The 21,902-nt window shown below is 41.6% G+C and overlaps 1 protein-coding gene and 3 non-coding genes across 7 annotated transcripts; all 4 read left to right on the forward strand.

Annotated features, from left to right (window-relative positions):
* Positions 1–116: 116 nt before the first annotated feature.
* Kansl2 (KAT8 regulatory NSL complex subunit 2) lies at positions 117–20,775 on the forward strand. 4 transcript variants are annotated; one of them, XM_042677575.1, is made up of 10 exons: positions 117–208; positions 838–1,096; positions 2,828–3,006; positions 3,346–3,460; positions 7,772–7,935; positions 8,046–8,212; positions 9,684–9,780; positions 14,896–15,149; positions 19,445–19,564; positions 20,058–20,775. In XM_042677575.1, the coding sequence occupies exons 2-10, from the start codon at positions 846–848 to the stop codon at positions 20,178–20,180; spliced, it is 1,470 nt and encodes a 489-aa protein (XP_042533509.1). In that variant the 5' UTR covers positions 117–208; positions 838–845; the 3' UTR covers positions 20,181–20,775. The 4 variants fall into 4 exon arrangements, with proteins under 4 accessions (XP_042533509.1, XP_042533510.1, XP_042533511.1 ...); XM_042677576.1 differs by lacking the exon at positions 117–208 and having other exon boundaries at positions 836–1,096; XM_042677577.1 differs by lacking the exons at positions 117–208; positions 838–1,096 and adding an exon at positions 2,645–2,722.
* LOC122106385 lies at positions 9,878–10,012 on the forward strand. The gene has a single exon (XR_006147160.1). It is a non-coding gene; the product is annotated as a small nucleolar RNA SNORA2/SNORA34 family (small nucleolar RNA).
* LOC122106389 lies at positions 18,361–18,493 on the forward strand. The gene has a single exon (XR_006147162.1). It is a non-coding gene; the product is annotated as a small nucleolar RNA SNORA2/SNORA34 family (small nucleolar RNA).
* Positions 19,760–19,895, forward strand: LOC122106386. The gene has a single exon (XR_006147161.1). It is a non-coding gene; the product is annotated as a small nucleolar RNA SNORA2/SNORA34 family (small nucleolar RNA).
* Positions 20,776–21,902: the final 1,127 nt, after the last annotated feature.

A 21,902-nucleotide genomic window follows, 5' to 3' on the forward strand; every position in this document is an offset into this window, starting at 1 on the left:
CTCATCCAGCCACTCCCAGTAGCAACTGTCCTCAGTGTCCCACCCTTTACGACGTGCTGGGTAGCCACCTTCGACCAATGGGGAACGAGACCGTCGTAAGCGCCACAGCCAATCAGCACCTGGGGGCGTGGAGAAGCCCTGGGCCGACTTAGGAGCGGCTAGCGCTGCCAGACGAGGGTGAGCGGCGTGGCGCAGGACGGCCGCGGAGGTAAGATGGCGGGACCGCCTTCTGTTTGCTTTTGCGGCTAGCCTGGTAATTCGCTTTTTCTATTCGCTTAGAGAGGCCACTTTGACTCCTACTGCGTCGGAGTCATTTTCCTTCCCTGTAGATTCCCGCGAAATAGGTTCCCTGGTGCCTGGAATCCTCGGACAAAATGGCGCTTGTAAAGGGCGGGCTGGGCTCAGCCACGAGCTTTGATGCGGGCCGGGACAAAGGCAGCGACTCTGGGGCCCGGGGCGGGGCGGGGCGGCCCAGGGCGGGGCGCCGGGGCGGCCCGGGGCGGGGCGCTGGGGCCCGGGGCGGAGCGGGGTGCGGCGCGCCGCGGCGGACCGCGTGGGGGCCGCAGCGCCGCTTCCGGTGCCGCAGCCTGCGGTTCTCGCAGACTCGGGTTCAGCATGGTTGGGTTTGGGGAGGCCCCGGGCCTGGAGGGAGAACCGGGGGACCGTTAGACACCAAAGCTGGAGAGACTGGAGGGCGGGTGGGGACTTAGGGAGCCGGATCTTGCGAGGCCCTGGGCCGCCTTTTAGAAAAACTACCGCGCCGGACGCGGAGATGGTGCCGCAGGAGTGTTTAGGAAGGGTTCAGGGGGCATTTTGTTCTTTCGTGTGACCCTACAGGTTTTGGTATGAACAGGATTCGAATTCACGTCCTACCAACCAATCGGGGAAGGATCACCCCAGTGCCCAGGTCTCAGGAGCCCCTGACTTGCTCATTCACTCATCGTCCATGCTCTCAACCTCGTCTGGAAGGCCAAGAATTCTGTATTAAACATATCCTTGAAGACAAGAATGCACCTTTTAAACAGTGTAGTTACATATCGACGAAGAATGGAAAAAGATGTCCCAGTGCTGCTCCAAAGCCAGAGAAGAAAGATGGGTATATATGTCTATCCGTCTAGTTCGTGTTTTTAGTTGTTTTTTTTTTTTCTTAAATTTTATTTATTAATGGTGGGGATTGAAGGCAGGACCTCGTGCATGGTCAGTACAAATCCCCGCAAAAAAACCCCAACCAAACCCCAACCTTTAATGAGAGAGGAGATATGATATGTGAGCTTGAGCATAGCTAGGAAGTTTTATGTTTGAAACTTTTGGGGGAGGGCCGGGGGGGAAGCTCCAAACGTTAAAATGGTGATAAAAAGATACCTGAGGTGGAGTTACTTAGTTGTCTCTTTGCATTTTTCCCTTTTCTGTAAAACGAAGAGACATTGCAGATTATTACTGCTTTTCTTTTTCTTGTTTTTCTTCAGTTTTCTGAAGAGCAGAGCCTTGCTTGCTGTGTAGCTTAGGCTCACCTGAAACTTGTAGTCCTTCCACCCTCAGCCTTGGGAATGCTGGGATTAAGGTCTCGACCATCACTCCCAGCTTTAAATTATTATTAATGCTGGGGTACTTGACTCTTGGCTGTCCATATATCTCAATTAAATAAAATCTAGAGCTCACTCTTGCCTGGAACCCTAGCTACTCAAGAGGTTGAGATCTGAGGATCTTAGTTTAAATTTAAAGCCAGACTGGGTAGGAAAGTCTGTAAGTCAAGGGCCTGAATTCTGGGCCTGGGCGCTGTCCCTCAGCTCTTCAGCTCAAGGCTAGCGCTCTACCACTTGAGTCACAGCACCACTCCCGGCTTTTTCTGCTTATGCGATGCTGAGGAATCGAACCCAGGGCCTCACGCATGCAAGGCAAGCACTCTACCACTGAGCCATCTTCCCAGCCCTGTAAGATTCTTATTTCCAGTTAACCACCAAAAAGCAGAAAGTGGAGCCGTGGCTCATGTGGTAGAGTGCTAGCCATGAGCAAACAAGTTAAGTTCAAGCCCCAGATCAGAATTTTTTGTTTGTGTATTCTTTTGGAGGAGACTTCATAGCTTTCATCCTAAACGGTTATCTATAGAGAGACATGACTTTACTAGATAACTTCGTATCTTTTAGTTTTAAAACAATTGTACATCTAACTACCAACACTTACTTGATGTAAAGTGTACCTTCCAAAATTAGTTTTTTGTTTTTTTGTTTTTGCCGGTTATGAGGCTTGAACTCTGGGCTTGGGAGTTGTCCCTGTGCTCTTCAGCTCAAGGTGAGCACTCTACTGCTTGAGCCACAGTGCTGTGTCCAGTTTTCTAGTGGTTTATTGGAGATAAGAGTCTCAAGGGTTTCCTGCCCCGGCTGGCTTTAAACCATGATCCTCAGATCTCAGCCTCCATAGTAACTAGGATTACAGGCATGAGCCACTGGTGCCCAGCCCAAAATTAGTTTTGAAAAGTAGATCTATGTGTCTCATTTGTGAGACTGTGTCAACATTTTTACAGTGAAAGTTTGATGGCAAGAGCATTGGTTAAGGTTCATTTCTGTTAATAACATCAAATGCTGGCTGGGGTTTAATATTTTAGTATAGAGCACTTGCATTTGTGACACCTGAAGTTTGAATGACTGCCAACAACAGAGATAAAAAAACCCAAACCAGATGACCTTAGGTCAGTTAAATTCCTCTGGTTCACTGGCCTTTTTAGGTGAATATAAGGCATTTTAATTTCTTGAAAATGTTCCAAAATGTGAAAAGTCACTTAACCCTTTCCAGAGGGACCTATAAAAATATTAATATTTTGTCTCCTTAGGGTGTCCTTCTGTGCCGAACATGCCCGTAGGAATGCCCTAGCACTACATGCTCAAATGAAGAAAACCAACCCTGGACCTGTGGGTGAGACACTTTTGTGTCAGCTGAGCTCATATGCAAAGACAGAGCTGGGTTCTCAGACTCCAGAAAGTAGCCGAAGTGAAGCCAGCCGAATACTGGGTAAGGATTTTCTTTCCTAGAATAGAAAAGGAAGAAGGTTAAGAAAACTTTATTTTGGTTCAGCACTGTGCTTTCAGCATATGTAGCAATACTGCTGTTAATTCATCATCAGGAATTTGGTCACAATTCTGGAATTGCTATGGTGTTTGTCATTCTGGATTTGAAGTAGTTTGTTTAGATTTATTTTCCTGAATTGGTGACCTTTTCCTTGGATAAAGTCCCTCCCCACCCCCCTTCAAATTTTAAGTTTTTGGATTGATCTCTTAAGTAATTTAGTTTTGTGTGGTGGAGTTACAGAGGTGGGAAGTCTTAATGGCCGCTTTCCCTTCCTTGCCTCAGATGAAGACAGCTGGAGTGATGGGGACCAGGAACCCATTACTGTGGATCAGACTTGGAGAGGTGACCCTGACAGTGAAGCTGATAGCATAGACAGTGATCAAGAAGATCCCCTAAAGTAAGTTGTAGCTCCACATAAGGCTTTTGAATATTTCATGTAGTTAGCATGTAGAATAGAGTATGGCATGTTGCTAATAGATGCTAATTACCTAGGTGGGTTCAGTATCATGGTTCATCATCTTGCTTCACAGCAAGGTTTGGTTCTTTAAAGGAAGCCTTGCAACTTGGAAGAATTACTAAACTGAATCATACCTATCAATCAGTGTATAGAGGAGAAATTAGGTAGAACTGTTGGACATGGATGTGGGAGGTGGGTAGAATAAAGTTCAGACCATTAATGAAAAGAAAATAGATGTGTAATTGCTGGTCTAAACCTCAGGAATGAAGAGAGGTGATTGTACTTAAGTGCTTATTGCAAATTTCCGTGTTTATGGATTTTTCTTAAAAAGGAAAGTAAAGCGTTAAGCAGTTTGCCTTGATTTTATGCCTAAGAAGGGAAAACTGATTTAGAAACTTAGGAATCTCCTAATTATATCTTACTAAGGTTTTGCCCTTTATGTAACCTATGATCACGTTAGGAGGTATGGAAAGATCAAAATGTTGATATTATTCCAAAATCTCTCTTTTTTTTTTTTTTTTTTTTTGGGTCCGGTCGTGGGGCCTGAACTCTGGGCCTGGACGCTGTCCCTCAGCTCTTCAGCTCAAGGCTAGTGCTATACCACTTGAGCCACAGCGCCACTTCTGGCTTTTTTTCTTTTTGCTTATGTGGTGCTGAGAAATCGAACCCAGGGCCTCGAGCATGTAAGGCAAGCGCTCTATCACTGAGCCACCTTCCCAGCCCCTCCAAAATCTCTTATGTGTCATGATTTGGTTTTAGTTTTTTCTTCTGATTTCTGTCCTAACACTTCCCTGCTGGCACTTCAGGTAGAAATACTTGTATAGAGTGAGGGATAATGGATAGCGTTAATTGATGGATTTTTAAAAATTCATATATATATACATTTTTTGGCAGTGCGTAGGGCTTTGTGCTTATTTGATGAGCCACAACTCCATGCTTTTTTGCCCCTTTATCAGGGGAGGTAGTACTGAGAATTGAACTAGGCTGTACACATTATAGGCAAGTATTCTTTTGTACTTTTTTTGTGCTATTTTATCATTTTTTTTTTTTTAACCTGGTCCTGGGGCTTGAACTTGGGCCTGGGCACTCTTCCTTAGCTTTTTTGCTTAAGAGTAGCACTCTACTCCTTGAGCTATAGCTCCATTTCTGGCTTTTTTGGTGGTTAATTGGAGATGAGTTCTACTGACTTTCCTGCCTCAGCTGGCTTTGAACCATGATTTCAGCCTCTGAATAACTGGGATTACAGGTGTGAGCCACTAGTGCCTGATAAGTATATTTTTAAATTTTAATTTATTATTGTTACAAAGGTGATATGAGGGGTAGTTGTGCAGGTGGGAGGGAAGGGATGATAGGGGAAAAACAAAGGAGGCAACAATGCTTGATAGGAAATGTGCTCATACCTTGCTCATATAACTGTAACCCCTCTGTACGGTATTTTTATTTTTTTATTTTTTTGATCCGGTTGTGGGCCTGAGCTCTAGGCCTGGGGGCTGTCCCTCAGCTTTTCAGCTCAAGGCTAGCGTTCTACCACTTGAGCCACAGCACCACTTCTGGCTTTTTTTTTTCTGCTTATGTGGTGCTGAGGAATCAAACCCAGGGCGTCATGCATGCAAGGCAAGCGCTGTACCACTGAGCCACCTTCCCAGCCTCTCTGTACAGTATTTTTACAATAAAAAATGTACCAAAAAAAAAAAAAGGTGATGGGGCTGGGAAGGTGGCTCAGTGGTAGAGCGCTTGCCTTGCATGCTCGAGGCCCTGGGTTCGATTCCTCAGCACCACATAAGCAGAAAAAGCCAGAAATGGCGCTGTGGCTCAAGTGGTAGAGCGCTAGCCTTGAGCTGAAGAGCTGAGGGACAGCGCCCAGGCCCAGAGTTCAGGCCCACGACTGGATCCCCCAAAAAAGTGATATACAGAGGGGTTACACTTAAGTCAGTAATACATACAGTTACACTTAAGTCAGTAATACCTACAGTTTAGGACCTGGGTGCTGTCCCTGAACTCTTTTTGTTTAAGGCTAGCACTTTAACACTTGGAGTCACAGCTCCACTTCCAAGCTTTGTGGTTAATTGGAGTTAAGAGTCTCACGGACTTTCCTGCCTGGTCTGGCTTTGTACCACAATCCTCAGATCTGAGTAGCTAGGATTATAGGTGTGAGTCACTGACGCCTGGCTTAAACTTAGTACCTGATGCTTTCCCTTATTGGTTGGTGCTTTACCATCTGAACCAGGCCTCCAACCCCTTAATTAAAATCTTAAGCTGTCGGGGGGAGTTGGGAAGGCATAGGAAGGGGAAACAAAGAGGAGGCAACAATGCTTGATAAGAAATGTACTCATTATCTTGCACATGTAATTGTAACTCCTCTGTACAGTATTTTCACGGTTAAAAAAAAAAACATGAAAAAAATCTTTAAGCTGTCCTGACAAGTAGTAATTATTCCACAGTAAGTTACTAAATGAAATAATGCAGAATAGGGACAGTCTCATTGTCTCAAAAATGTCATGTTTTACATTCAGTCCTTCATTTATACTATGCTTAAACATAGTACAATCAGATGCCAATGGCTTAAGACTGTAACCTTAGCTGCTGAGGTGGCTGAGACCTAGAGGAAGCCACCTGGGGAAGAAAACCAGAAAAGTCTGAGTGGATCCATTTCTAATTAATCAGCAAAATGCTAGGTTGGAGGAGCAGCTCAAGTATAGTCAAGCAAAGACACAAGGCTTTGAGTTCAGTCCCCAATACTAGCACCAAACCAAATAAACAGTGCAAATAACTGGGAAAATTAATGAAATAATAGCAAAGTATCCCATTTTGTGAGATCATATATTAGTAATGTTTCTCAGATTTTTTTCTTTCCTTTGTCCTTTTTTTTTTCCTGTCAGTCATGGGCTTGGGCGTTGTCCCTCAGCTCTTCAGCTCAAGGATAGTGCTCTACCACTTAAGCCACAGCGCCACTTCCGGCCTTTTCTGCTTATGTGGTGCTGAGGAATCGAACCCAGGGCCTCATGCATGCAGAGCAAGCACTCTACCACTGAGCCACCTTCCCAGCCCCTTTTTTCCTTTCTTTCCCCTTTCCCTTTCCTCAGTGTCACTCCTGTGTACCCCAGGCTAGTCTTTTTCCCCTCTCTCCTTCCTCCCCCGTTTGTGGGGCTTGAACTCTGGGCTTGGGTGCTGTCCCTCAGCTCTTCAGCTCAAGGCGAGTACTCTACCACTTGAGCCACAGTGCCACTTCCAGTTTTCTAGTGGTTTATTGGAGATAAGAGTCTCTCGGACTTTCCTGCCTGGGCTGGCTTTGAACTGTGATCCTCAGATCTTAGCCTCCTGAGTAGCTAAGGATTACAGGCGTGAGCCACCAGTACCCGGCCCCAGGCTAGTCTTGAAGTCCACTGTAGCCCAGCACACCAGATTTTTAAAGAAAGATTGACAATGTTCAATATGCTTCTCCCCCACCACACCCCCAGTGCTGGGGCTTGAACCTATGGCCTTGAATGTTCTAGGTACACACCCTACCACTGAGCTACATCATACCTTTTTTATCATACCCTTTTGGAAGTTTTGTTTCTTTTTGGTGGTTATGATTACTTTGCATAAAGATTACTTTGCTAAAGAAGTGCTTTTCCTGTGAGCTATACCCCCAACCCTGTTTTGTTCTGTGCTGCTACTTGTGTTGGGCCTTGATGAGCTTGGACCCCGTGCTTTCTCATTTAGCTTTTTCCACTCACAGCTGGCATTCTACCACTTGAGTTCACACTTTCACTTGTGACATTTTTTTTTTTTTTTTTGGGGGTCCGGTCGTGGGGCCTGAACTCTGGGCCTGGGCGCTGTCCCTCAGCTCTTTAGCTCAAGGCTGGCGCTCTACCACTTGAGCCACAGCGCCACTTCCGGCTTTTTTCTTTTTGCTTATGTGGTGCTGAGGAATCGAACCCAGGGCCTCGAGCATGCAAGGCAAGCGCTCTACCACTGAGCCACCTTCCCAGCCCCTTGTGACATTTTTTTTTAAAAACTGGTAAAGAATCTCGGATGTGTCGGCCTGGGGCTGATTTTGACTTTTATCCTCAGATCTCAGTTTCCTGAGTAGCACTGTAGTAAAATGCTTTGTGTAGCTGCTCATGTTTATAATAAGGTGATTCTGCCAACACTGGCTACTTTCTAAATTCACAAACTCATTCTGTTCTCTACCCTTTTTTACTTTGGGCCTTGGTTTTGTTATTTTTTTTTTTTCTTATACTTTGTTGAATACTTTGTGTATTCCAGACATGCTGGTGTCTACACAGCAGAAGAAGTGGCCCTGATTATGCGTGAGAAGCTAATTCGTTTGCAATCTTTGTATATTGATCAGTTTAAACGACTTCAGCATTTGCTCAAAGAGAAAAAGCGTCGGTATTTACATAATCGCAAAGTGGAACATGAAGCTCTAGGCAAGTTTTCTGTAGTTGAGTGTGCCCATTTTATGGCCAAAGACTTCCTGTTTATTTCCAAAGCATCTGGATTCATTGTTGGGCTCACTTGTGACTCTTTAACTCTCTAGGTAGTAGTCTCCTGACTGGCCCAGAAGGACTATTGGCCAAAGAACGAGAAAACTTAAAGCGATTAAAATGTCTACGGCGATACCGTCAACGCTATGGAGTAGAAGCACTATTACACAGACAGCTAAAGGAGCGCAGAATGCTGGCCACTGATGGTGCCTCCCAACAGGTAATTTGTTTATATTCCTGTAGACTGTATATATATTTACTTACAGTGAGTAATTTTCTTTTTCTTTTTTTTGTCAGTCCTGGGGTTTGAACTCAGGGCCTGGTCCCTGACCCTGAGCTTCTTTTGCTCAAGGCTAGCATAGCACTATACTACTTGCTCTACAGCACCATTTCCAGCTTTTTTTCTGTTTGTGTGGTACTGAGGAGTTGAACCCAGGGATTCACGCATACTAGGCAAACACTCTACCACTATGCCACACTAGCCCTACAATGAGTGTTCAAAAACACTATCCATCCATTCCTGGCTCTGAAATCTGAGTTAGAACTAGATTTGTAGTAAAAGTACTTAACTGGAGATCAGGAAGACTGGATTCTAGTTTCCCTGTCTCCTACTGACTAGACCTGTGTCTGGAAAGCTCAAGGTTAGCACTCTACCACTTTGAACCATAGTGCCATTTCCAGTTTTCTGGTGGTTAGTTGGAGATGAGAGTTTCATGGACTTTTCTGTCTGGGCTGGCTTCTTACTGTGATCCTCAGATCTCAGCCTCCTGAGTTGCTAGGATTACAGATGTGAGCCATCAGCCATTTGTCTTGTTTTAAAAATGGGAAGGCCCAACTTGGGAAATGAATTTTGGGAAGACCAAGGTTGTAGGACAACTAATAAACTGGGAGGGGAAATGTGTACCATGTAGGAAGCATAGTAAAGAGGTTCCTGGTCTGAGGCTGGCCTCAGCAAACATACCAGACCCTATCAAACAATTAAGGAATAAAGGGCATAAACATAAAAGGCCCATGTGGTATCACCTACTGAGCAAGCACAAGGTCATGAGTTCAAAACCCATGAATGAGGGAAGGAAGAAAGTAACTGGATTATTTGGGAGGATTAAGAATTTAAGTCGGTCTTGGCAAAGTTAATCAAGACTTAATGAAACTAGAGGGCTGGGGGCATGTATGGGTCAAATGGTAAGGTGCTTGCCTATTATGTGGGAGGCTCTGGATGGATTCATTCTTAGTTCCAAAAAAGGTGGGAAGAGCAAGGTATGATTTCATATGTCTGATCCTAGCATTTAGGAGATTGAGGCAGGAAGGTCATGAGTTTGAGACATCTTTGGCTCCATCATGAGACCTAAGGAGTGCATGAGAGTGGGAGGAGGAGATAGCTGGAAGACTAGGAACAATTGAGTGCCTGGAGGTAAGGTTGATATGGAGAAGAGTCATGTGGTTATTTTTTATCTGTTAGTATCATTGTGGCAAAATCATTAACAGCTCAGTTTATCATCAATAGCAGGGCATACAACTTATATTGTAGCCAAAATTGGCTCCCTTAGGCTCCCATTATAACAATATAAAGTAATAAATTACCAAAAACTTGTAAATTGTTTGTTCCTGTGTTTCCACAGGTAGTATTCTCATCACAATGGGATGAATGTTCTTTTGTGGATTTGTCAGTTTTATCTGTTTCTCCATTTTAGGCTCATACCACTCGTTCCAGTCAGAGGTGCTTGGCCTTTGTGGATGATGTTCGTTGCTCCAATCAGTCTCTTCCAATGACCAGACACTGCCTTACCCGTATCTTTTAAAATTGCCTGTTGAGGCTCTGTTTTGCTTGTTAGAAGAGGACTGGTGGGAATGTGCCAGTTGGCTTAATTGAAAGTCTTCATTTCCTTTGGCCCTGAATCAAGGCCAGCAGTTTGCTGAAGCTGTTGGTTTCAAGCAGGAGCCTAAAGAATGTCTTTCTTGGTCTGTTGGCCATTTCAGAACTTTGGAAATGTAATGGTCAGTTCATTAGAAAGAAACATTTGTTCAGGTGAGATGGCTCATGCCTATAAACTGAGTACTTGAGTAGTCAGGCTGAGATTTGGAGGACTAGTTGGAAGCCAGACCAGGTATAAAAGTTTGGGGGACTCCTTTCTCCAATTAAACAGCAAAAATAAGAAAAGCTGGAGTGGAGGTGTGGCTCAAGTGGTAGAGTACAAGTGGAATGTTGAAGAGCCTGAAACTAATACTAGAATCATTGTAATAAATTCAAGCTAATACTTAATTTGCAGTCTCAATACTGTAATTCCAAAATATCTGTATAGTTGTTATAATCAGATTTCTCATTGGATTGTTCCTGTGAGTTACAAAATGCTATCACATTTATTACTAAAAATATAATTACTACATTTCATTCAAAAGGGTGACTTGTCCTGTGAACGTTAGTCCTATTTTTTGTATGGTTAGTGTGCTAACTTGTGTAATTTCACACTTCATTCACATTAGAAACTATTCACAGAGTGAAATTTTTTTCTTCCCTCCTTACAAGGATAGTTTGACTTGAACCCTTGTAATATCTAAATTCTGCTAACAGTCTATATTTACCATTGGGCTACAGAACTGTTTGTGTTATTTGCTGAATCTTTTTTTTTTTGCCAGTTCTGGGGCTTTGACTTTGGGCCTAGGCACTGTCTCTGAGCTACTTTTGCTCAAGGCTAGCACTCTACACTTGAGTCACAGCGCCACGTCTGGCTTTTTGTGTTTATGTGGCACTGAGGAATTGAACCCAGGGCTTTATACATGCAAGGCAAGCACTACCACTGAGCCACATTCCCAGTCCTGCTGAATCTTTTTTTAAAAAAGATTTATAGCTGGGCACCGGTGGCTCACACCTATAATCTTAGCTACTCAGGAGGCTGAGATCTGAGGATTGCGGTTTAAAGCCAGCCTAGGCAGGAAAGTCTGTGAGATTTACCACCAGTTAAGCACAGAAAAAACAAAGTGGCACTGTGGCACTGTTATTTGCGGAATCTTTTTTTTTTTGCCAGTTCTGGGGCTTTGACTTTGGGCCTAGGCACTGTCTCTGAGCTACTTTTGCTCAAGGCTAGCACTCTACACTTGAGTCACAGCGCCACGTCTGGCTTTTTCTGTTTATGTGGTACTGAGGAATTGAACTCAGGGCTTCATGCATGCTAGGCAAACATTACCACTAAGCCACATTCCCAGCCCCTAAATAGAATCTTGAAAGTGCATTTTTCTTAAATGGTTAAGGAAAGCTCATACAATAGGAACAGCTATAAGTAAATATATTTCTCTGAAAGGCATGGATTTTACTGGATTTCATATGTATGGCAAGAGATATCAAATTGGCAAAATTAAAGTGTATTTTCAGTCAGCTCTGGCAGGAAAGTTCATGACACTCTTACCTCTGATTAAAAAGCCAGAAGTAGAGTTGTGCCTCACGTACTAGAGCATTAGACTTCAGTTGAAAAGCTCAAGGACAGTGCCTAGGCCCTGAGTTAAGCTTTCCCCCAATATATTTTTCTTAGCTGGCTATTGTGTCATGTACCTATATCCCCTTCACAAGATAGGCTCAGAATCATGTGAGCCCACCAGTCTGGGTACCATAGTGAGACACTGACTTAAAAATAACCAACTGGGCACTGGTAGCTCATGCCTGTAATCCTAGCTACTCAGGAGGCTGAGATCTGAGGATTGCTGTTCAAAGCCAGCCCGGGAAGAAAAGTTCGTGAAACTCTTATCTCCAATAAACCATCAGAAAACTAGAAGTGGCGCTGTAGTTCAAGTGGTAGAGCACTAGCCTTGAGCTGAAAAGCTGAGGGACAACGGTCAGGCCCAGAGTTCAAGCCCCACGACCGGCCAAAAAAAAAAAAAATATATATATATATAATATATATATATACACACACACATACACACTGAGAGCCGAATAATAGGCGTGTAAATTATGGCACCACACCATATTTTTAGGCATTAAACACTTAACGAAATTTAAGATAGGGTATGGAATTCTGTAGATGATGTTTTGAATGCACAGAACTAAATGTGGGGGAAGGTGTGTAAAAGAATTGTGATTATTTTTATGTGGTGTGAGTACAGATATCCATATTTCATTGTTCCTTTGTATTTACTGGGTGTAGCACTTTATCTCCCATCCCTAAGTCACCGCAACAAAAACTTCCCAAACATTATCAAATGGTGGACCAAACATCCCCAACTGAGATCCATTACTCTCAATCAACAGTAGGCAGTACACAGTAAATATTTACTTTAATAGGAACAGAGTTGTACTCCCTATGTGCTTAAGAAAAGCTAAGCAATGTCTAATGTGCTTAAGAAGCCTGGCTGGGTGAACAAATGCAGCATCAGTACTCACTAAATACTACATTCAAAATGATCTATACAGCATGTGGGTAGGCATGGGAGGGAAAACTAGGGAATTAAGATTTTAGGTGAACTAGGATTTAATGAAGTGCCAGTGTACAGATAGGTACGATTTTAGACATTTAAATGCTGCAAGCCACTTTATTAGACTGTCAATATTTTTAGCAGCAAATTTGAAGATGTAATGTATTTACAAGGGGAAGTATGTTTTTCTTTTTATGTTCCTTTTCGGTCCATAGTTTTCTAAGTCACTTACCCTTCCTTAAGTCCATTCCCCAGAGACAGATGCAGCTGCCATTGATGACCTGTTAACTTTACTTTGGTCTGATGGAGACAGCACTGGATTGAAAGTGAAGGACCACACTCTAGTTGTAGGTCAACCATTCCCTTTTATCTCTGTTGTCCCTATCTGAAAGGAAAGGGGGTGGAAGAAGATGGGGCCAAAGTTTGTCCAGGTTAGTATAGTTTTAAATAAGAGACCTTCATGAAAGTCTTTTGAATTCATTGGAAAATATTTTGCTGAGAAATTTAATTCAGTGGATTAAAGTTTTAAGTACTAACTTGGGCTTGGGTTATGGCTCAAGTGGTATTGTTTATGCCTAGCAAAGTTGTGACTCTGAGTTCAATCCTCAGTACTGCCTCCTGTACAATGTCACCTCTTCTCTTACTCTTCCCCAGTTTTCCCTCCCATGCCTACCCACATGCTGTATAGATCATTTTGAATGTAGTATTTAGTGAGTACTGATGTGCATTTGTTCACCCAGCCAGGCTTCTTAAGCACATTAGACATTGCTTAGCTTTTCTTAAGCACATAGGGAGTACAACTCTGTTCCTATTAAAGTAAATATTTACTGTGTACTGCCTACTGTTGATTGAGAGTAATGGATCTCAGTTGGGGATGTTTGGTCCACCATTTGATAATGTTTGGGAAGTTTTTGTTGCGGAGACTTAGGGATGGGAGATAAAGTGCTACTAACTGCTACAGGATAAAGATCTAGGGTTGTTAGGAAACATATGCATCTTAAAAGTTAGCTGTCTCACAAGATCAATAAGGCTGTATTTGATACCCTGCTTTTTAGGGTCAAGCAATTTCCATGTAGTTTGGGAAAGAAATATTTAAGGTTTGTTTGGTTTAAAAGTTGCATTGCACATTATTATTTTGAAGAATTTTGTTGAAATTTTTGAGTTGGAAATTTAAAGGAAGTTTGTGTTTTCTGGTTAAGAATATGCCCAACTCTAAAATAATGCTTTTCATAAATGTAAGGAAAATCATGTGTTTATCATTTTTTTTTTCAGTCGTGGGGCTTGAACTCTGGGGTTGGTCGCTGTCCCTGCGCTCTTCAGCTCAAGGCGAGCACTCTACCGCTTGAGCCACAGCACCACTTCTGGTTTTCTAGCGGTTTATTGGAGATAAGAGTCTCACAGACTTTGCTGCCCGGGCTGGCTTTGAACCATGATCCTCAGATCTCAGCCTCCTGAGTAGCTAGGATTACAGGCGTGAGCCACCAGCACCTGGTGTGTGTTTATCATTTTAAGAAATGTTAGCATTTGAATAAAATGTATTTTGTAAATGAGGCACCAGTGGCTCATACCTGTAATTTTAGCTAACACAGAAGGCTGAGATTTGAAATGGATCAAAGTTTGAAACCAGCCTGGACTTTTGGCAGGAAAGTCTTAAGATTTAGAATTGGAGTTATGGCTCAAGTGGTAGAGCACTAGCCCTGAGCACAAAAGCTTAGGGACAGTACTACCAGGCCAAGTTCCAGGACCACCCAAACAATATTTTGTAAAGTAGTTTGAACTTGAAATTTTGCCTAATTCAATTTTGACTTATTCTGTAGAACAATTTTGCCAACTTTGAAATAGCTTTTTTTGGGGGATGGGGGAAGGTCAGTCATGGGGCTTGAACTCGGGGCCTAGGCACTGTCCCTGAGCTCTTCAGCTTGAGACTCTACCACTTGTGCCACAGCACTATTTCCTGAAATAGCCCTTGTTTGTATCTGCTCTTAACAAAAGTTGTTGTAAGTCTCAGATTATTCCTAGAGTACTGCTTTCTAGGGCTTTTCATGAGTAAAGTATCTTAGATTTTTTTTGGATCCTATCTGTATCCCCTGTATTTCTCTCCTAAGATAGACAGGCCTGGAAAACCTTTTATTTCCTGTTAGGTTGATATCCTTTTACCTGTGCTGCTTTAAAGGAATTTACCATGTTACAAAGAAACAAAGTATAAGTTTTTATAAACTTAACTAGTCTACTTAACTGTAGAAACCACATTGTTATCTCCTGATTATTGGTTGAGGACTAATTTTAAGTTGCTGGTAGAACTAGAACCAGAAGCTGAGAAATGACACTTATTTTGAGGGGTAACTTTAAGAACTAATAACTGTGTTTGTTTTCCCATATCATGTGTAGTTACAATGATGTGTAATATCCACACTTTGAGTTTTACATGGTGGACAGCACTATTGTATTTTGTACCTCCAATAGATCCTGTTTTTATTTCCCTTGACATTTTTTCTACAGATATTTGTCAGGACACAAACCAGGTTCTCTTCAAATGCTGCCAGGGATCTGAAGAGGTGCCTTGCAACAAACCAGTTCCTGTAAGCCTCTCTGAGGATCCCTGCTGTCCACTGCATTTCCAGTTGCCTCCTCAGATGTATAAGCCCCAGCAGGTACTGTCTGTGCCACACGATCTGGAAGCCGGCCCCATGGATCTGTACTTGAGTGCTGCTGAGCTTCAGCCCACTGAGAGTTTACCACTGGAGTTCAGTGACGTAAGTTAGAGAAGCTCTGCTTTGATTGGCCCTTGAGGCAAGGCTGTGTTTAATGGTGAGACTAATTAGTCCTCCTGTGTTCAAGAGAATTGATAGGAGTTTTGAAGTGACAAATGTATTGCTTTATTTGTATGTTAGCATATTCCTTTGGATTTTCTGCTCTAACTTATTTTTTCTTCTTTGGCTTATTTTCTTGTGTTAAATTTCCTGACACTATTTTACTGAGCAGCCAAAGGCTAGCCTTGGAACTGGGGATCCTTCTGCCCTACCTTCCTGAGTGCTGGGACTACAGGCATGTGCCAGCATGCCTAGCCTCATTTCTTACTTTGTGTATAAATTCACATTATAAATAACTGGAAACACTACAGATTTGATTTTTTTTTTTTAATTTAGTATACAATATTCGCACTTGGCGCAACCATCATCATTATCTACTTTCAGAATGTTTACACCAAAAAGAAACTCAATACCTATTAACAATATGTCTTCCTTGGCCCTTTCCTGTCAACCATGGATGTACTTTTTGTCTATAAATTTACTACCCAGCACATTTCCGTTTTTAGTTGAGACATTTTGCTTCAGAGTTTATTCTAAATACTAGTCTTACTAGATACATGTCTTTACAACTGCTTTTTTTTCTAGTCTGTTTGTCTTTCACTTTGACAAGAGTTGAAAATTTTATTTATTTATTTGTCAGTTATGGGACTTGAACTCAGGGCTTGGGGTCTGTCCCTCAGCTGTTCAGCTCAAGGCTAGCACTCTACCACTTGAGCCATAGCGCCACTTCTGATTTTCTGGTGTTTAACTGGAGATAAGCATCTCATAGACGTTCCTGCCCCAGCTGGCTTTGAACTGTGGTCCTCAGATCTCAGCCTCCTGAGTAGCTAGGATTACAGGTGTGAGCCACTGGCACCAAGTGAAAATTTCAATTTTAAAGAAGTCAAATTTATGAATTTTTCATTTCACATATAACTTTTTTTGGTGTTATATCTAAGTTTTGTCTGATTTAAGGTCACAGATTTTTTTTTTTTGGTCTTAAACTTCTGCAATATTTGTATTTAGATCTATGGTACTTTTAGGCTATATGCAGTATAGGAGGGTGTAGGTTCCGGTTCATATTTTTGCAAAATGGATGACCATTTGTTTCAACACTTGGTTTCAATGAAAAGTCAACAAATAAAAAATTTGGTTTATTAAAATAAAAATTAGTATTTTTTTATTAAAATTTTTTTTATTGTAAAGATACTGTACAGCGGGGTTACAGTTACATGAGTAAGGTGTAAAGAGTACATTTCCTATCGAGCATTGTTACCCCCAAGAATTTGTATTTTATTTATTTATTTGGTCCGGTCGTGGGAGGGACCTGAACTCTGGGCCTAGGTGCTGTCCCTCAGCTCTTCAGCTCAAGGCTAGCACTCTATCACTTGAGCCACCTCGCCACTTCTGGCTTTTTTTTTTTTCTGCTTATGTGGTGTTGAGGAATTGAACCCAGGGCCTCATACATGCAAGGCAAGTGCTCTACCACTGAGCCACCTTCCCAGCCCAAGAATTTGTATTTTATAAAACAAAATGAGGACTGTAAAAATGGCAACTTGATTAGCTTTTGCAAATCAGCTATGTTTAAGGTGAGTGAGCATCCTGCTCTGCCTGGGGCTTCTGGATTTTTCATAGAAATAAGTTTCTATTTGTGGCATTTAAATAGAATATACCATGAGGGACATTTATGTACAAAGTCTTAAGTAGACATATTTCCAATTTTCCATTTTCATTTGTTTGTATTTAGGAGCGAGTTATTTTTTGAATGAATTTGAAGTCCTGTAGAAGTCAACTTTTGATATTTAAATTTATGTGTTGGTCCTGTAGTAAAGCTATTTTCAGATTAATCTGGCCTGCAAAAAGACTAAATTTGATGGAGTATTATTACAGTTTTTGATATATTACATTTTCTTTTGTGAAATGACTAAAACAACAAACTTATCCCTTAAAAGTCCCCTTACTTGGGTAAGCCCTACTTGTGGTATAGATTTTTCTTTCTTTCTTTTTTTTTTTTTTTTTTGGTTGGTCGTGGGGCTTGAACTTTGGGCCTGGGCGCTGTCCCTCAGCTCTTCAGCTCAAGGCGAGCGCTCTACCACTTGAGCTACAGCGCCACTTCCGATTTTCTGGTGGTTTATTGGAGATAGGAGTCTCACGGTCTCTCCTGCCCGGGCTGGCTTTGAACCGCGATCCTCAGATCTCAGTCTCCTGAGTAGCTAGGATTACAGGCGTGAGCCACCGGCGCCCGGCAGATTTTTCTTTTTTTTTTAAACATAGAGTTGTACAAAGAAGTTCCCATTCTACAAATCAGTATATGAATACAAGGTGTCCAACAACATTGTCACTTATTGCTCCTAACCCATCCCTTCTCTCACTTTTATTTTAGATTGGGATTAGGTGATTACATAAATTTCACAGTATTGTGGAATAGTGATACTTAAAGTCACGAACATATTGTAACCTTGTGGCATAGATTTTTCAAAGAATATATGAGAAGTAGCTTTTGGCTTTTTATTGTTTTTTGAGAATCTTAAATTCTGTTTTTGTTCATTTACTAATTGTGCCAGGGCTTGCCTTGAACTCAAACCTGTTGCTTTAGCTCTTGAGTAGCTGGGATTACAGATGTACCACCACACCTGGTCTTTACTGACTTTAAAAAATACTTCAATTGGCAGAATTAAGTATTTTATTCCAAGTGCTTGGATTTGAAGTATATGCCACTGCATTCAAACTATTTTAATTTTTTCTGGGGGGGAGGTGCTGGTATTAGGATTTTAAGTGCTTTTGCTTGTTCAGCGTGTTTGCTTAACTTACATTGTACTATTTGTGCCATGCCTCTAGCTTGTTTTTTTGTTGTTTATTTTGGAGATGAAGTCTAAAGGAATTTTCTGCCTTTGTTGGCTTCAGGCTTGAATTCTCTGGCTCTCAGCCCCCTTGGTAGCTGGGGTTTACAAGCATGAGCTGCCAATATATGTTTTTAATTACATTTATTTCAAGCTTTAATCAGGACTACAAAAGCATAAACTAAGCTCATGAAGTTAAATGATTAGAAATATAGTTTTAATAAAGTAGATTTTGCACAAGAGAGTCAAAAACATTTTTTGGTTAGGAAAGTTTAACACTACATTTAGCAATGGTGTGAAAATTAGGTTCTATTGTTTGAGCCTTTGCACTTTCTTAGGCCCTGAATCAAGACCAGTGCTTGCTGTAGCTACTGGTTTCAAACAGGAGCCTAGAGTAATATCTTTCTTTGGTCTGTGGGCTATTCATTGTTGCAGTGAGAATGGCCCATTTGTAGGGAAGAAACATAGTGTGGAATATATAATATCTTCTCCCCTCCCCCTTTTAGATAGAACAGTTGAAATGTTATGTTTAAGAACCAGAGATTTTATTCTGTGGGGAAAGAGACTTAACCAAAACAGTACAGCTAGTTTTTTCTTCCCCCTCGCTCACTCTTTGCTCTTACTCATTAGCTTTGTGGTTGCTTGGATATTGATTTTGAATGGTCTCATTGCTGTTTCATTTAATGAAATTAACACGTCAGTTATATTAAGTATCCTTAATAGATTTATCATGAATAAACTTAGAGGTTGACTACAATTAGCCTCAGAGGGAATTTTTTTTTAAAAAATGGTTTATTGCTGTAAAATATACGCAACAGAATTTACTATTTTTAACTGGACAGTTCCTTGGTATTAAAAATATTCAGTGTTGGGGGGTGGAGGGAGGATGGGAATGGATGGGAAGGGGAAACAAAGGAGGAGGCTACAATGTTTGATAAGAAATGTACTCATTATCTTGCCCATGTAATTGTAACCCCTCTGTACAGTATTTTCACAATAAAAAAAATGACAAAAAGAATATTCAGTGTTTGGGGCTGGGAAGGTGGCTCAGTGGTAGAGTGCTTGCCTCGCATGCATGAGGCCCTGGGTTCCATTCTTTAGCACCACATAAGCAGAAAAAAGCCAGAAGTGGTGCTGTGGCTCCAGTGGTAAGGTGCTAGCCTTGAGCTGAAGAATGGAGGGGCAGTGCCCAGGCCCAGAGTTCAGCCCCCACAACCGATTAAAAAAAAAATTCATTGTTCTTTGTAATTAGACAAAATTTTCAGTGTTTTGGATCTTGTCATTTGTTGAAGAGTTTGGTAGGCCAAGGGTAAAGGAGGAGGGAATGAGAGTGGCCTGTGGTTGCTGAAGAATGTTTTACCTTTAGCTTATTGGCTTTCTTCATGTTGCTAATGGCAGGCTTTCCTCTTTCCTTCCTAGGATTTGGATGTTGTGGGGGATGGTATGCAGTGTCCTCCATCACCTTTGCTTTTTGACCCTTCATTAACCCTGGAAGATCATTCAATCAAAGAAATTGCTGAAGGCTCGGTGGATATTTTGGCAAGTATAGAACCCAGCTAGACTTCCCTCCTATATGTGGGCCCATCTGGAGAGTTAGAATAGGACATAAATTTATTTAAATTAAAGGTGGAGACCAGGAGTCTGTTTTCTGAATTATACCTCATAAGAGAGAGTTCATCATTGAATTATTTTCACCATAGATGTTGGTTGCCCTACTCAGAGGATAGGCTACTAATGGCCCTGACTGAAGACCAGCAGTCAGTTATAGCTGTTGGTTTCAAGCAGAGGCCTAAAGGATTGTCTTCCAGTGGTTTGTTGGCTATTCTGGAACCTCAGTGGAGAATGGCTATTTGATTTGGAAGAAACAGTCCACAATTCCCTTTCCTACTAGGAGTGATTCAGAAATGACTTCTGATTCTGGGGTAGTTAAGTCTTGGGAAAAGCAGTCTTGTTAGAACTGGGCACTGATGAGTCAGATCCATGCCTCAGACCACAATGAATTAATTTCTAACAAAACTTTGTTGTTTAATAGGGCCAAATGCCAGTGGCTGGAGATGGTTGCAGATCCCAGGGATCTCGAAATTCTGAGAAAGCTTGTGCGCTGCTGCCTCAAAGTGGATTGGCTACTGCAAATGGGAAACCAGAACCCACTTGACAATTGACAGTTTGTTCTGGGAGCCATTTGACTTTGGTGGATTGAATTTCCCATTCTTCTAATAAGTACTATTCACCTCTCACTAAACGCAGACCACATTGTTTTTCTAGTGGTCGTAGTACAATAACTAAACATGAAACCAGATTTGGGAGAATGGACCAATAGTATTTAAAAAGTTACAAGTTTCTTCATAAGAAAGAGAGTTATTAATGCCTGCCTCTGGTGTTGAGTGAATATTTGGGACTATGCTTCAGGAAAAAACATCTTTGTAAAGGGGTTTCCTGTTGGGAGCAGGAGTTCACGTAGGTGGTTAGGTTGGGTAAGGTGTTTATGAACAGTTCCCTTGAGAATCTGGGGGCCCCACATGTCTGGTTATCTCTTACCTAAAGGCCTGTACTTCAGCCTTTCCTCACCTTCATTTAACTGTGCCATTAGAAGAACCCCTTTCCCAAGTATACGCCGGCTTTATGAGAAAAGCCCATAGGCGTAAACCATCTTTTAACTTAGGTAAATTGCTGTGTGGCTATCCTATGTAAAATATAGTAAGAAATTATTGTATATAGTTTCTATTAAATGTTAAGATGTTATGCCTGAATTGAATGCATGATTTGTTTGTATTTGTCTTTCTTATTTTGGGGGCTTTGGGGAGCCACTTCTAATGGGAAAAAGAAAATAGGACAAATAATATTTCTACCCCAGACAGTGAGTTTTTAAAGTAGCTCATTTTGTTTTTGATGATGAAGTAAAGACCTGGAAGAAGTAAATGAAAAGTGGGAGTTGCTTATTAAAGCCAACCAGTTGCAAATACCTTTCTTCTTTTTTTGTTCTTTCAAGTTAGTAAATGTTTATTGCTATCCAACAGGAAACATCTATACATTTGATTATCACAACAGTGCATTATGTTGAATAGTGTTTTAAATGAATAACGTGTAAAGTTTAAACCATTATTAGAAAAGTAAGAATTACTTAAAAGATGCTTCAGAAAAAATACTATTTAAAAAATTTATGCAGAAGGAATCCTTTTTTTGGTGTGCCAGTCCTAGGGCTTGAACTCAGGACTTGGGTGCTCTCCTTGAGCTTCTTTGGCTAAAGGCTAGCACTCTACAATTTGAGCCATGATGCCATTTCTGGCCTTTTCTTGAGTTTATTGGAGATAAGAGTCTCATGGACTTTCCTGCCCAGGTTGGCTTACTACCATGATCCATAGATCATGAGTAGTTAGGATTACAGGTGTGAGCCACAAGCTATTGTTACAATTTTAAGCGTAATAACTTTTTCATGGATTTGTCCAGATTGTTTTTCTTATTTAAGAATATGTTTTTTTTGTTTTGTTTTTTAATTTGGTCTGTCATGGGGCTGAACTCTGGGCCTGGTAGCTGTCCCTCAGCTCTTCAGCTCAAGGTTAGCACTCTACCACTTGAGCTACAGCACCACTTCTGGCTTTTTTCTGGTGGTTTATTGCAGATAAGAGTTTCACGGACTTTCCTGCCTGGGCTGGCTTTGAACCACGATTCTCAGATCTCAGCTTCCTGAGTAGCTAGGATTATAGGTGTGAGTCACAGGCACCCGGCAAGAATATGCACCTTGAGGAGGAGAAAACATGAAAAAGAATGTTCTTTGTTTATTGTGACAAGTTATCTGGAGCTTATACAGATTATGGGGCAAGAGCTGAGAATGTGGCTTAGTGATGCATTGAAGCCTTGGATCTGATTCCTCAGTACC

This window comes from Dipodomys spectabilis, unplaced genomic scaffold, assembly GCF_019054845.1.
Source record: "Dipodomys spectabilis isolate Male_0828 unplaced genomic scaffold, ASM1905484v1 ptg000039l, whole genome shotgun sequence".
NCBI classification, from domain to species: domain Eukaryota; kingdom Metazoa; phylum Chordata; class Mammalia; order Rodentia; family Heteromyidae; genus Dipodomys; species Dipodomys spectabilis.